This window comes from Scomber scombrus, chromosome 15 (genome assembly GCF_963691925.1).
Source record: "Scomber scombrus chromosome 15, fScoSco1.1, whole genome shotgun sequence".
Lineage (NCBI taxonomy): Eukaryota > Metazoa > Chordata > Actinopteri > Scombriformes > Scombridae > Scomber > Scomber scombrus.
This window is the reverse complement of record NC_084984.1, coordinates 10,163,100-10,175,429: the sequence shown is the minus strand read 5'-3', so window position 1 is coordinate 10,175,429 and position 12,330 is coordinate 10,163,100. Positions and strand designations below refer to the sequence as shown.

At 41.5% G+C, this 12,330-nt stretch overlaps 2 protein-coding genes across 6 annotated transcripts in view; one reads left to right on the top strand and one right to left on the bottom strand.

The window, feature by feature from the left end:
- cdk5rap2 (CDK5 regulatory subunit associated protein 2) overlaps positions 1-2,311 on the top strand; it is a 38,338-nt gene extending 36,027 nt beyond the window's left edge. For 4 of the 5 annotated variants that reach the window (XM_062435299.1, XM_062435300.1, XM_062435297.1 and 1 more), the window contains 3 exons: positions 548-594; positions 745-799; positions 1,811-2,311. In XM_062435299.1, coding sequence (XP_062291283.1) covers positions 548-594; positions 745-799; positions 1,811-1,917 — 209 coding nt within the window. In that variant the 3' untranslated portion in view covers positions 1,918-2,311. The remainder of the gene's footprint in view (positions 1-547; positions 595-744; positions 800-1,810) is intronic. The other variant, XM_062435301.1, reaches the window with a different exon arrangement.
- Positions 2,312-2,371: 60 nt separating this feature from the next.
- nup188 (nucleoporin 188) overlaps positions 2,372-12,330 on the bottom strand; it is a 19,791-nt gene continuing 9,832 nt past the window's right edge. The window contains exons 12-43 of the mRNA XM_062435302.1: positions 11,969-12,049; positions 11,779-11,871; positions 11,552-11,671; positions 11,337-11,463; positions 11,014-11,172; positions 10,423-10,549; positions 10,242-10,329; positions 10,077-10,153; positions 9,852-9,966; positions 9,592-9,712; positions 9,420-9,486; positions 8,907-9,032; positions 8,534-8,774; positions 8,229-8,435; positions 7,955-8,124; positions 7,768-7,837; positions 7,617-7,684; positions 7,321-7,516; positions 7,119-7,196; positions 6,926-7,011; positions 6,678-6,823; positions 6,406-6,584; positions 5,805-6,005; positions 5,628-5,720; positions 5,335-5,487; positions 4,830-4,967; positions 4,642-4,716; positions 4,295-4,510; positions 4,024-4,155; positions 3,859-3,932; positions 3,631-3,760; positions 2,372-3,235 (exon numbers count right to left, since the gene is read on the bottom strand). Of these exons, the coding sequence (XP_062291286.1) occupies positions 3,056-3,235; positions 3,631-3,760; positions 3,859-3,932; positions 4,024-4,155; positions 4,295-4,510; positions 4,642-4,716; positions 4,830-4,967; positions 5,335-5,487; positions 5,628-5,720; positions 5,805-6,005; positions 6,406-6,584; positions 6,678-6,823; positions 6,926-7,011; positions 7,119-7,196; positions 7,321-7,516; positions 7,617-7,684; positions 7,768-7,837; positions 7,955-8,124; positions 8,229-8,435; positions 8,534-8,774; positions 8,907-9,032; positions 9,420-9,486; positions 9,592-9,712; positions 9,852-9,966; positions 10,077-10,153; positions 10,242-10,329; positions 10,423-10,549; positions 11,014-11,172; positions 11,337-11,463; positions 11,552-11,671; positions 11,779-11,871; positions 11,969-12,049 (4,134 nt within the window). The 3' untranslated portion in view covers positions 2,372-3,055. The remainder of the gene's footprint in view (positions 3,236-3,630; positions 3,761-3,858; positions 3,933-4,023; positions 4,156-4,294; positions 4,511-4,641; positions 4,717-4,829; positions 4,968-5,334; positions 5,488-5,627; positions 5,721-5,804; positions 6,006-6,405; positions 6,585-6,677; positions 6,824-6,925; positions 7,012-7,118; positions 7,197-7,320; positions 7,517-7,616; positions 7,685-7,767; positions 7,838-7,954; positions 8,125-8,228; positions 8,436-8,533; positions 8,775-8,906; positions 9,033-9,419; positions 9,487-9,591; positions 9,713-9,851; positions 9,967-10,076; positions 10,154-10,241; positions 10,330-10,422; positions 10,550-11,013; positions 11,173-11,336; positions 11,464-11,551; positions 11,672-11,778; positions 11,872-11,968; positions 12,050-12,330) is intronic.

Here is a 12,330-nt window from a genome sequence, read left to right as displayed (position 1 = left end):
ACTAAAAAAAAAGGTAATTGGTTTCTGATTAACATGATTTCCCAGATTTTAAATTAAATTAAATTAAATATTTATAACAATTGTATTCCATTACCTTTATTTAATATAAAAAGTTATAATGTAAGATCATACCAAACTAATTGATAGGGTGTTTTATTGAGAATTTAGCATTTTTATACAAGTTTAATTAATTTGTACTAAGTTTTTATGATTACACCACTTGGACATTTTTGCGATAATCCTCTAATATATTCTCTCAAAATGGATTTAAAACAGAAATTTTATGCTGAGTCCACGAAAAAAATGAATGTGTGCAACGTATTCATACGTTTATTTTAAAATGTTCACCCCTTTAAATTTGACTAAACCACATGGACACAAAAAAACATCATTGACCCAAATATCATTGAGATCTTGAGCACTTTTCACAGTTTTGTCATTTTATAGAATTAACGATTAATAGCTTAGCAGAAAAATAGATCCTTAAATAATCGTAACTTGCAGACTGAGACCCTGTATGTGATTCGATTTTATTTTTCTCTTGTAGTGTCTCTCACCCACGGAGTGCTGAAGAAAGCCAGGGGGAATTTAGAGGTGAGTTAACCCCCACCCCCCCCAAAAAAAAAGACACATCACAGCTATAAAATGTCAAAGAAATGTTCTCGTCTGCGTTGAATGTAAATTCTCCGTCAGTGAATCGCTCTTCTTCTCCTTTCTCATCCTCTCCGTGTGAAATAATGGTAGACAAATTACTGTACCCTGTTTGGGCTGAAAGGCCTGTCTGGAGGACCAGACGGAGGTCAGTGAGTTTGAGGTTCAGGTTTTCAACAGCGATCTGATGCATGAGACTCAGCTGGTTTTGATTTATTTTTATTATCTGCTGCATGAAGCAAACACCGGTGTACTATTCATCATGATATACACACAGATGACAGATTATCGAGTTCACTTTTGCTCTTTAACAGTCACGTCATAAATCACATCATTCATACGGCAACAGTTTTGGATGCAGTATGAATTGTATTAGGATGTTTCTTTTGTGTGTGTGTGTTTTTGAGTGACAGTGTGGATAAATCTGCATTTCTGATGCATGATAAAGCAAATAAACTCAGCAGAGAATTTAGGAAATATGCTTATTAATGCTCTTTATTGCTGAGAGTGCAATGAGAAGAATGGTACCACTCATGTCTGTGTTTAATGTGAAGCTGCAACCAGGAGACTGAAAGCAGAGAAAGAAACGCCCACAACTTGTTTTAAAATTAGTTTTCTTATGCATTATATAATCAAGATAAAACATGTTAATTAGTGAGCTTTAGAGATGCTAGAAAAAAAGTCAAACACATTAAAGAGTAAAGAATCTAAATACTTCCTCCACCACTGTTCGTCAAGCAATTTTAATACAAGAAGCAGCAATGTTATTTTTTCCTTAGAGGTTTTAAAAATGGTTTTGTTCTTTAAAAATGTGTAAATAGCCTGAAAACCTCCAGCCTGTTTCTTCAGAGATGCTGGTACACAGATTTTCTTACCTTACCTGCCTGTTTGCGAAGCTACGTAAAGCACATCCTGGCTGTAGCTTCATTTTTAATAATCAGATGAGTGGTGTCAAACTTCACAAATCAAATTATTCCTTTTATAAATCAGACATCAGGTGCATGAATCAGTTGTAAAAGCTTGTAAAAATGTCTTTAATTTTTGCTGTTTCATGTGTTCAGTATCAACTGTGTTTTGTTTTTTTCCCCCCCTGCATGTGTGAGAACACAGATATGAAGTGTCATCAGTGTCTCCAGACTGACCATGTTTTCTGTTACAGGAAGTCCCAGTCAATGGCCAGTAGGGGACGCCGCAGACCCTCAGCAGATAAACGCTGCCGAATCCTCTGAGGAGAACAGCGAAGCCTCTTTCCACTGCAGCTACTGAACCTGCACTGCTTCTGATAATGTAGCTACGTAACGTTGGTCAGGCCTTATCTCGCCTTCCTGTCCTGCTGTAAAACCGTCACCTTACTCCCCAGATATCGAAGCCTTTTTGTACTTTAAATTGCACAAAAACCTGCCTACAAGTTGTTTTGTTTTAGGTACTGAAGTTGTAAAAGTTTCTTTAAAAAAAGTCAAATGCCTTTTTGTAAATAGTAATTCCTGCAATTTAAATATTTTTCCTTTTATTCTTTTTTATATGATGCATATAAGAACATGAAAATGTATTTTATTACTGACATTTTGTTTTTACCTGTCAGTTTATGTAAAGGATGGTTCGAGGTGTGTTTCAGGAATTATGTGCAAATGCAGTAAAGAAAAGGTTTAATGGTTCACAATTGTGTCTCACACTGTTTTATTCAACTCGGAGCACAAAATTAATCATCCAATTAGGAATCTGTGGTACAAAAGTCCCTTTATTAGCATATACATTAAAGTACAAATGGTGGCAGTCGCTTCAGTATGTGTACATGGAGAATAAAGCACAGATAAGAAAATAGCAGAGTTAAGAGAAAAAATGAAGAGAATTAGAAAAAGTATATTGCAGTTTTACAAAGGAAGCTTTTCTAGTACATTGTAGATGAAATAAGATTACATTTGAAAGGTTTAATTTCTTTTTTTTCTTTAAGTAGCACTTGAAACGTGTCTGGTCGTTTTATGTTGTCAAAGTGGCCTATAAAACTAGGCCTCGGAAAGATGAACCACAGTCAGCGACTGATGTTAAAGTAGCACCAAGATTTCTTCAGAAACCAGGCGGCTTCTCGTTGGCCTTTTTCTTTTTTTTTTTTAAACACTTGTGGTCAAATTTTTTGTCATAACAGCAGTTTTGGCAAAATGAAACGTTCAACAGGTTATCAAAAAGAAATCTGGCTCCAATCATTAATAAACACCACATTATTATTAGAATAAACACTCACGCCGGGTCACAAATGTTTACTAATTGAACTACTATCGTCACTTTGAACTTTTACAATGACACCAGAAAGGTTTTTTTTCCCTGATGGTAAAACTGGAAGTACAAAAACAAACAAAAAATTGCTGGCTTCGTAAAAGAACATTGAGTCTTGTGAGTCTGTGCGCTCTTATCTCTGAACGAGTCTGACAAATGCCTGAACCAGCTGGATGAACGGCTCCTGACCTTCGTGGCTTCCCTTGGAGCCCGGCGTGGGGGGTTTGGACTGGGTGGAGGGGAGGATACCGCTGGCCGGAGACGACGGCGAGCCCCGGCGGAAGTGACGGGACAGGCTGGAGAGAAGAGTGCTCTGAGGGGGGCGGAACGGACAGAAGAGACGTAAGAGATTAGATGATATTCTGGAGGTCTATCAAAAGCGTACAGAGGATAGTTTAAAGACATCATCATGCACATTTGCCATTATATTTGTTATTATGGGGATCTACTGGAACATCTTTGCATGATTTAAAGTAAAAAAATTAAAATAAAATTAAAAAAACACAAAGGCTACAGAAGGGACGGCTGCATGACAAATCTGAAGAAAGTAAAAGGTAACAAACAGCACTCAGGCTTTTGACTTTGAGGCAGAATTTCTTATTACATTTGCCTCAGGTTTTGGAACCACATTTAACGAATAAATCTGACATAACAGTATAAAAATAACAACAAAATCACAAAAAGCACGATAGAGTTGTGACGTCTCACCAGTTCAGAGCTGAGCTCCTGTTTGAGCCTCTGTTTGTCTCGAGGGTGGATGGAGGGATCTTTGAGACACCGAACCGCCTGAGAGATCAGTACGTAGAAACAGTTCTCCATGGTGAACATCAACAATGACCTGTGGAAAAAGAAGATAGTTATTGTCCCAAAAAAAACCTAATAATTTAGGAGACCATTTTAATTTCAATCAGGACTCTGTGTTAAAGATTTACTCACTTCAGCGCTTGGAGCTCCTCTGATGAAGCGAGTGAGGCGATGCTCAAGGAGACCGGCTCTTTTTTCTTTTCCATCTAAACACAGAAACATCACAAAAATACAGATTTTGTAAGTCAGGGGTCTTAACTGTAGCTGAAGTTATTCGTAACTACACTGAACATTTACCTCGCTCAGCATGCTCAGGGCCACGTTGATGGTGGCCAGCAGGGTCCCAAATGAAGGAGCCACATCAGGGTCGAACGCTGGAGTCGTGAAGCTGAGTACGAACAGGGTCCGATACTCAGCAAGGTCCATACACTGATGGAAGCAGAAACACACACCAGCATCTCAGTTTCTCTTTTAACTTTAACTATGCCCTCCTATTTACATAACAAGTACTAAAATTTATGATGATGAAGCTAATCATCATTATCATCATCATCATCATCATGCTGACCTGGTCCAGGAGTATTTGGCAGCAGTCTGGAGTGAAGTGCTGCAGGGTCGCCAGGGTTTTGCTGAGGATCTTCAGAAGGCTGCACTGCACGGCCAGCAGGGCCTTCTGCTCGGCCTCCTCTCTCTCCCCTCCACCTGCTGCCTCTTTAGACGGGGTCTGTGGGGGGCGCTGTGTCCTGGGTAGGGGACCGGGGGGCAACGCCTCACCGTTTTTAGCCTGAGAAAAAACGCAGAAAAAGTGTTTATTCTCTGGTGGCGGTTACTGAAACTCACATTGGTTTTAATAATAATGATAATGATGCTGCAGTGCCTGTCGTTATGAAATCATGTGATTGGCTGGTTTCTGACCTGGAGGTAGTGATGTAGCATCTTCTTGCTGTGGAGCAGATATGTGCAGGTCTGACACAGGTAACACAGATTCACCTGCATGGATGAAAGAGAGGAGAGAGAAAAAAATGCTAATAAATAACTGACTGACAATGAAGCAGGCGTGTTGTTCTGATCTTGGCTGATGTGCAGCTTTGTGCTGGACTTGCCTGAATGTCTCGGAGCAGTTTGGGAAGGTGAAACTGCCATTCTTTACAGAAACTGGACAGCTGCAGCAGGAAGCCGACTGTGTGGTCCGCCTCGTCCAAACACGCCAGACTCTGCACGGTTCGCACTGCGTTCAGACACTGGGCATGAGAGGACAGGAAGACATGACGGTTAATAAAAGATCCTGACGTAACTCCTGCTTAAATCTGTCTTAAGCTTTAAAGCAATAACACAGTGACTGAATACAGGTGAGAATTTCACCTGCATAAATCTGTTGTTTTTTTCCCCTCCTTTTATTTTAAAAATCAAAACGCTTTGGGAAATACACAAAAATGGGTTTAAGTACAGCAAGTTTATTTCTGTGGCTTTAACAGCTAATTAATTTAATAAATTGATTAAAGGGCTGATAAAATGCTTTGGTTGCAGGTTCAGTGGTATCGCCCTACTGACGGTATCTTTCTACTGTGAGACTCCAAGAGGCAAACCTTCCTGCCCTTCCAGTCGTACCTGTAGTATACGTTCTTGATGCACCCCGATAAAGTCCAGGGCCTCGTTGATGAAGTTGTAGCGCAGAGTCTTGAGCAGACTCTCCATTAGAGACATGCAGAGGCGGTACACACCCGGCCAGCAGGCGGAGTCCTGGGACTTACGGGAGAAACTCTGCTCAGGGACATGGATATGCTACGTTATAATTACATCATGTTAATGCACAAAAGTACTGCTGTGTTACATGAAAGGCAGAAAAAAAAACAACTTTATGTGAGAGAGTTGCTGTCATTTAATTTAATAATTTCTATTACCTGTGATGCACCGTTTGAGGAAACCTCGTACACGCTCAGCAGAGGGAGGCAGATTGTCTGGATGACTCCAGCTCCAGCCACAGCTGCTGCCCCCTGCAGGAGAAATGAAGATATCTTAAACTGATGGAAAGGACAGATTTAAAAACTACACACTAAGAAGTGTATTTCTGTGTTTACCTGAGGAGTGCGGGCCAGTGTGAGCAGCAGGTGAAGCGCAGCCTCAGTGAAGTAGAGATTGTGTTTGGAGCGCAGGCTGAGCTCCACGGCGCTGAGCACCGAGGGGAGGACAGGAACCTTCCTCATCACTGAGACCCAGTGCTCGCCGTCCTCATCGGTGCGACACAGCTCCTTCGCCAAGTGCAGCGCCAGCACACACACCTGAATAACACGGAGGGAAACAAAACATTTATTTTAAAGCAGATTTACACTGCGGCTGTTTGCACTCATACTTACAACTGTAAAAAATAAATGGTGCTGGTGAAAGTTTTCCTCCAATCAGCAGCAGTATCAGTAACTGTGGCAGAGATATATGTTTATGTATAACATCCTAACTTCTTTAACCTGAAGTACTGATAAAAGACTAATTAATTAATAACCAAAGCATTTCCTGAACACTATGCCAGACCATTAAATACCACATTTGACATCTTGGATTACTGAAAAAGAATCTTGAAAATAAAGATAATTAGTTTAAATATATAAACATTTAAAGTGTAAAAAAAAAAACCAAAAAGCATCTTCAAACACTCCTATGGACATTATCGATGCCTCAGCTCACCCCGTCTCTTTTGTCCTTCTGAGGGCCGCGGGGAGAGTCTGTCTCCATGCTGTCCTCTTCCTCTCCGGCATCTCCCGTCTGGCTCATGTGACGAGTATTATCTATGAGTGCCAGGGCCTCATCTTTCACCGTCTCACACACAGACAGCAACAGCTGGGGCAGCTGGGAAATCTCCCCACCTGGTTGACACAGAATTTCACCATCAGCAAAAAAATAAGAAAGAAAGACTGAACTTCAGATCTCTGCAGCATTTCAAATGTTGCTCAACTCACCGTTGAGTCCCTGAATCTGCAGCACAGAAATGAGAGCAGAGAAGATTTTGGCTTTGGTCCTCTCCATCATCTGCTGGTCAGCTTGTAGGGCACACTCCAGGATCAGAGAGAGCGGGGATAGGATGTCAGGAGCTGTCGCTACCACGCTGCAGAAGAAGAAGAGAGTAGCAGAAGTTTATTTAGGATAAAGGAGATAAGAGTGGTTGGCTGACATTTGTATAAATCTATAAAATTTGTCACACACACACCTTCTCCACTGTTTGAGGAGGATGAGTAGTAGAGTGGCCATCATGGATCCAAGGCGAAGGCAAGGCACAGACATGGGTGTAGTCAGCTAAACGAGACAGAAATGGTTAGAAAAGAAAAGAAAAATACAAAAAGTAGTAAAAAAATAGAAATTAAAGACAAACTTCAATAAAATATGATGTCGAGACAACTTACAGCAGCTTTCGTTCCATCCAGCACATCCATGAAAAGCTTTAGCTTGGTCGAGTCCTCTGAGAGCTGCATCACATCTGACTGAAGACATAAAATAAACCAGATTCATTGATACAGTTCTGCACTGTCACTTTCCTAAAAACACGAGTATCTTTAGGCCACAACTGAAAACACTTCAATCATGACTGGATGTACAGTGACATACGTGACTAGTGGAGAGTATCAGCAGCATCCGCCAGGCAGAGATCAACATCTGGGTCTCTGAGAAGTAACAGATTCCTTCCTCCTCCATCTCCGCCACGTGGCAAACCAGAGATTTGACATACTGGGACCAGTACTCATACCGCCGCGCGTTGGAGAACTTCTGCAGACTGTCCTTCAGAGACTGCTCCAAGGAACCGCTGCAACCATACGGACACAATCAGCATAAATCTCTGGAAATTTGAGTGATCGCTTCTAAATGACTGTGACAAATGTGGATTTATGTGGTTTGGAAAATACCTGACAACATAGTAGATCTCCAGGCCGATGATTTTCATGACAAATGCGCATGTTTCCAAGACACAAGGCTGTGGGAAAAAAATAGTCGAGTTAATACATGTAACATCCAAGTAATCGTGTAGTCATTACAGCAGAGTAAAAAGTAAAGTACCTCTGTGGTGTCTGATGGTGGGGTGAGCGTTCCAAAGAGAGGTGTTGTCAAATTTTCCCAAAACCTGTCTCTGTAAAAACAGCAGCGATATTTTCATAAGATTCCACATTCAATCATTCAAAACATCCAGTTGCACTTTTTTTCCCTGGGTCGAGGTTTGAATTGTCTTGAAATTAAATGTGCTTACTTGGTGCGTAGGACAGAGATGGCGCTGTCCCTGCGGTCCTGCCAGAGTGCGAGGAGGAAGGCCAGGGCCGCTCGGTGGAGCAGGGGGGGACACCAGTACTTCCCCTGCTGTTTGGAGTCGATCAGGTCCAACACCACATGAAGGCAGCTCCACTCACCAAGCAGAAACTCCTACGAGTCAAAAATAAAAGCACACATTGAGACATTTTGAAGCTCCACTGAAACTACAAACAAACACTTCTTTTAATTACTATATTTATTCCAGCAGCTCTCACCTTTGACCCCTCGCTGCTGTCTTTGACTTCTAGGTTGAGGAAGAGCTCAATGAGGCCGGGCTGAGTTTCCACGGCAACGGTTAGAAATTCAAGGATCATGACCTTGATCCTCATGTCTTCGGTCTTGCTCTGCAGCCGAGTGAGGAAGGCGTCCCGAATGGCTGCTGCGTCGTTGCCGAGGCAGGCGTAGACGGACATGGGAGCCACCTGGAGACGAAATAAAAAGATGAGCGTTGGCGATATAAGACACAAACCCATCAAGTACAGCTGCATATACTGTGTGTGTGTGTGTTGGCGGTTCTTACTGTGGCGAGCCTTTTGAGCAGCTGGATTGCGAGTCGAGGCAGCGCCGGATCGTGTTTGTGGTAAATGTATTTGGCCAGGACGACTATGAGGTTGCTGCCGTGACCTCCGTGTTGAGTCAGTGCCTGTTCCAGTGGGGACACAACGTCAGACGGCGGCTTTAGGCGGATGACGTTGTTGGTGACGGAGAAGGCTAGTTTGACGGTCTGGATCAGGATCTGACCGGGACCCTCAGAGCCACAGCTTGACGGCATCAAATAGGGGGAAGGAAAAATAGGAAAACAAATTGATTTGATATGAGAAAGATGATGGAAGGATTATGTCCAATTATAACAGAAATATGGAAAGTGGAACAGAAGAAGTAGATATGAACACCTGCTGGGCTGTGCTGCCAGGACCATGTCTATGGTGTCCACTCCGACTCCCATAATATTGACAACTGCCTGTCCGGCCTCAGTGTTTGCCAGGCTGTAGATGCACAGAGACTGCAGGGTGGGAGTGCTGCATCGAGGAAGAAAAGAGCCAATCAATAACCTAACAAGCAAATTAACAACCTAATGTCTGACAATAAATGAATCAGGGTTGCAACTGAGCATTTTCATTATCGATTAGTTATTTTCCAGAATAAATTATCATTTTATCTGACCACACACTGTATTCAGTTCAGTATCATAAACAAACCAAGAAGAGCAGGAATAAATTGGCTGGAATCAATACATTTTTGTATATTTTGCTTTAAGAAACAACAAAACCATTAATTGATTATCAAAATGGATGCAGAGGGTTTGCCAGAGTGGTTATGTTTACAATTATCATCCCCAGTAGCGTATTTTTAGAACTTTAATTTGCAGGAATAGGTGCAGGTAATCCCAAAAGATGTATCCTCACCTGCCCTGATCCTCTCCCTCTGGGCTCAGATTAAGAATGGCGTGGATCAGCTCCAAAATAAGACAACCTGCAGCAACACAGAGCAGCCAGTGTTTATTCAATTGTTTCTTTAATATTTCAGTCTGGTTTCTGGAGGAAAAACTTGTCAGCATTGTCAGAAAAGTGCTCTTACCCATCCTCTCCCTGACACCGTATGTGTTGTAACGCCACTTGTGGTACGTGGGCAGCATCTCCTTTAACACGAGCAGTACACAGGGGACCAGACCTTTGTTCTGAGTGCTGCCGAGCTGACCCTGAAATAATCAACAGCAGAAGATGAAAGAGAGTCACGACGCACATTACAGCAGCAGGACACCACATTTAAAGATTTAAAAAATAATTTTATGAAAAACTGAAATGTTCAGCTGCAAGAAAACATTTGTTTGCATCTACCTTAACCAGGGTAGTGATGAGACGGAGGAAGGCGATGGTCACAGCATACTCCCCCCTCGGCTGCTCAATCTGGACTAGCAGGTTGCCATAGTTACCTGCTTTCATCCCTTCGGCACTACAAAAAAAAAAAAAAGTTTAAACTATTTTACCCTCAAAATCTAAATTTTGATATCTTCCAGTCAAATTAAACACAGCGGAGCACAAAGTTTGAGCTTTTTACTTTACCTCACACACTGAGCCATGCTGGTCAAAGGGTTGGAGGCGAAGGGGAGGAAACCTGTGTGGTGCAGACTGGACCACACCTGAAAGTTAGAAAAACAAAAAACAATAAGAAGATGTGTGTAAAGAAGATTCAATACTGTTCACACTACAAGTACCTGGCGTACACACCTTCCCTGGCATCCTTGTGGCCAGTACAGAGAGGCAGTTAACACAAGAGGCGATCACATCCACTGGAGGGTTGATGACAGAGGTTAACCTGACATACAAATAAACATACAAATTATAAGACAAATCCAAATATAAAGTACAAAATAATAAATACACTTAAGAATGAATAAGGTGAACTCACCTCTGCAGCAACATGTATATGCGTGAAGTGAGAGGCAACAGACAATCTGACACTGTCCAGTCTGTGCTTATGATCTTATGCACCAGATCCAGGATTGGCTTCACACGAACACAATGAGCGATGACGTCTAGTACAAGAAAAAGCAGAACAGAGACAAATCAATTAATCCACTGCTAAACATCTGCAGCAAACCTTTTAGAGCTGCAACAACTAGTCGAAAAAAATTCAAGGGAAACTATTTTGATTACTGAATAAATGTTTTAGTAATAAAAGAAAAATGCCAAATATTTGCTGGTGGTAACTTCTCAAATGTGACAATTTGAAGCATCTGACATCAGGGTTTCCCACAGCACTTTACAGCTTAGGCAGCCGCCTAAGCAACACACGCCTGCTGCCTTAACGAACGTCTTCAAAAAAAAAAAAAAATCAGACGTAATGTTTTATTGTCAAGGCTAGTTGTGTTTACCGTTTACACGTGGCTGTCTTATAGCCTACTTTTGACAAGCACCCTCCCCCCTGGTCAGACGGCAACATTGCGCGCGTGCGACAGTATAGTCTGTTTTTGTAGGTAATGAATGATTAGGTTTGTACCTGCTGTTGAAACAACATGGAGCAGCATCTCCACCTCACAAGTGAACAGCGTCCAGGAGCTGTAGGAGTAATCCCAGCGCACCACGTAGCCCTGCTCGCCTCCAATCATCACCTGGCCCAGCACTCCTTGAGGCATCCACAGGTTAGTCTGCCCCGTGCCTGATGGAGGTACGTCACACAAGAGAGACATGAAATGATTAAAAAAATCTTCAAAATACAATTATCAAAGTTTAAATATGAATTAACCAGACCCTTGAGCATTCATGGACACACTATATCTTAAGTGTGTATTAAACTCTCACAGTAATGGCCAAAAAACTAACCGAGCGGGTAGAGAAGTTTTGGCGTCTGTCTCCTCCATAGTGTCTCATCATCCTTGGCGATGATATCATTGGGTTTATGTTTGTAAACTTGTGTGTAGAAGGACATCTTATCCAAAAAATTGTACACCTGTCACACAGAAGTTAAAATACATTGCTTAGTAATTTAGATAAGTAGAAGAATACAGTGTGTAAGTCTGTGCTTTAGTGAAATTCACCTTTTTAACAGTCGACTTGTTTGACAGAAGTGCAGTTAGAAGCTGTAACAGTGGTCCGATCTTATGAGGGAACATCCCGACTGCACTGTCCAGGATCATTCCCAATCCCATGTTGGGTTTCTAGAGTAAATATTTTACAAACAGGAAACATTACTTACAGTTCACACTCTCATTATCTTATTAGAGGCTTCCACTCTTGGGTTGTTTTTTTTTTTCTTTCTCCTCACCATTTCCCAAAAGACTTCAGCCAGACTGGGAGCAGAGAGGACCTCACAGGCGGCATCAATCAGATGGGAGCACTGCGTCGCCACACCGTCAGCCTGTCAAAGCAAGACACCAACACGGGTTACAAATCTGAAAAATGATATGAACATGATTTAACAGTAAACATCTAACAAACAAAATCTGCCTACATACCTGTAAGCTTTCCTCTTCAAAAGAAATGATGACAAATGAAAGGAGGCCGTAGATACACATCTTTGCTGTGCTCGCTGTACACTGGAGAGACAAAGAGTAGCAGAATGACAGTTTTATTTAGTGTAATAATACAAATACAAATCTAAGAATAAAAAGGATAATACTTTCTGGTATGTGCTTAATTATTTGGTGCTTAAAATTCAAGAAAAAGGGGATTTTGTTTTGTAAAAAATGTGAGAGTTTGGTAGTGAAACTTTATTTATTTTCAGCCAATTTTAACATATTATAAATCTATTCTCGTTAAAAACTGTTCAAAAGCAATGTTTCTGACTCCAAGAATGCAAGTACGAATGCAGCACAAT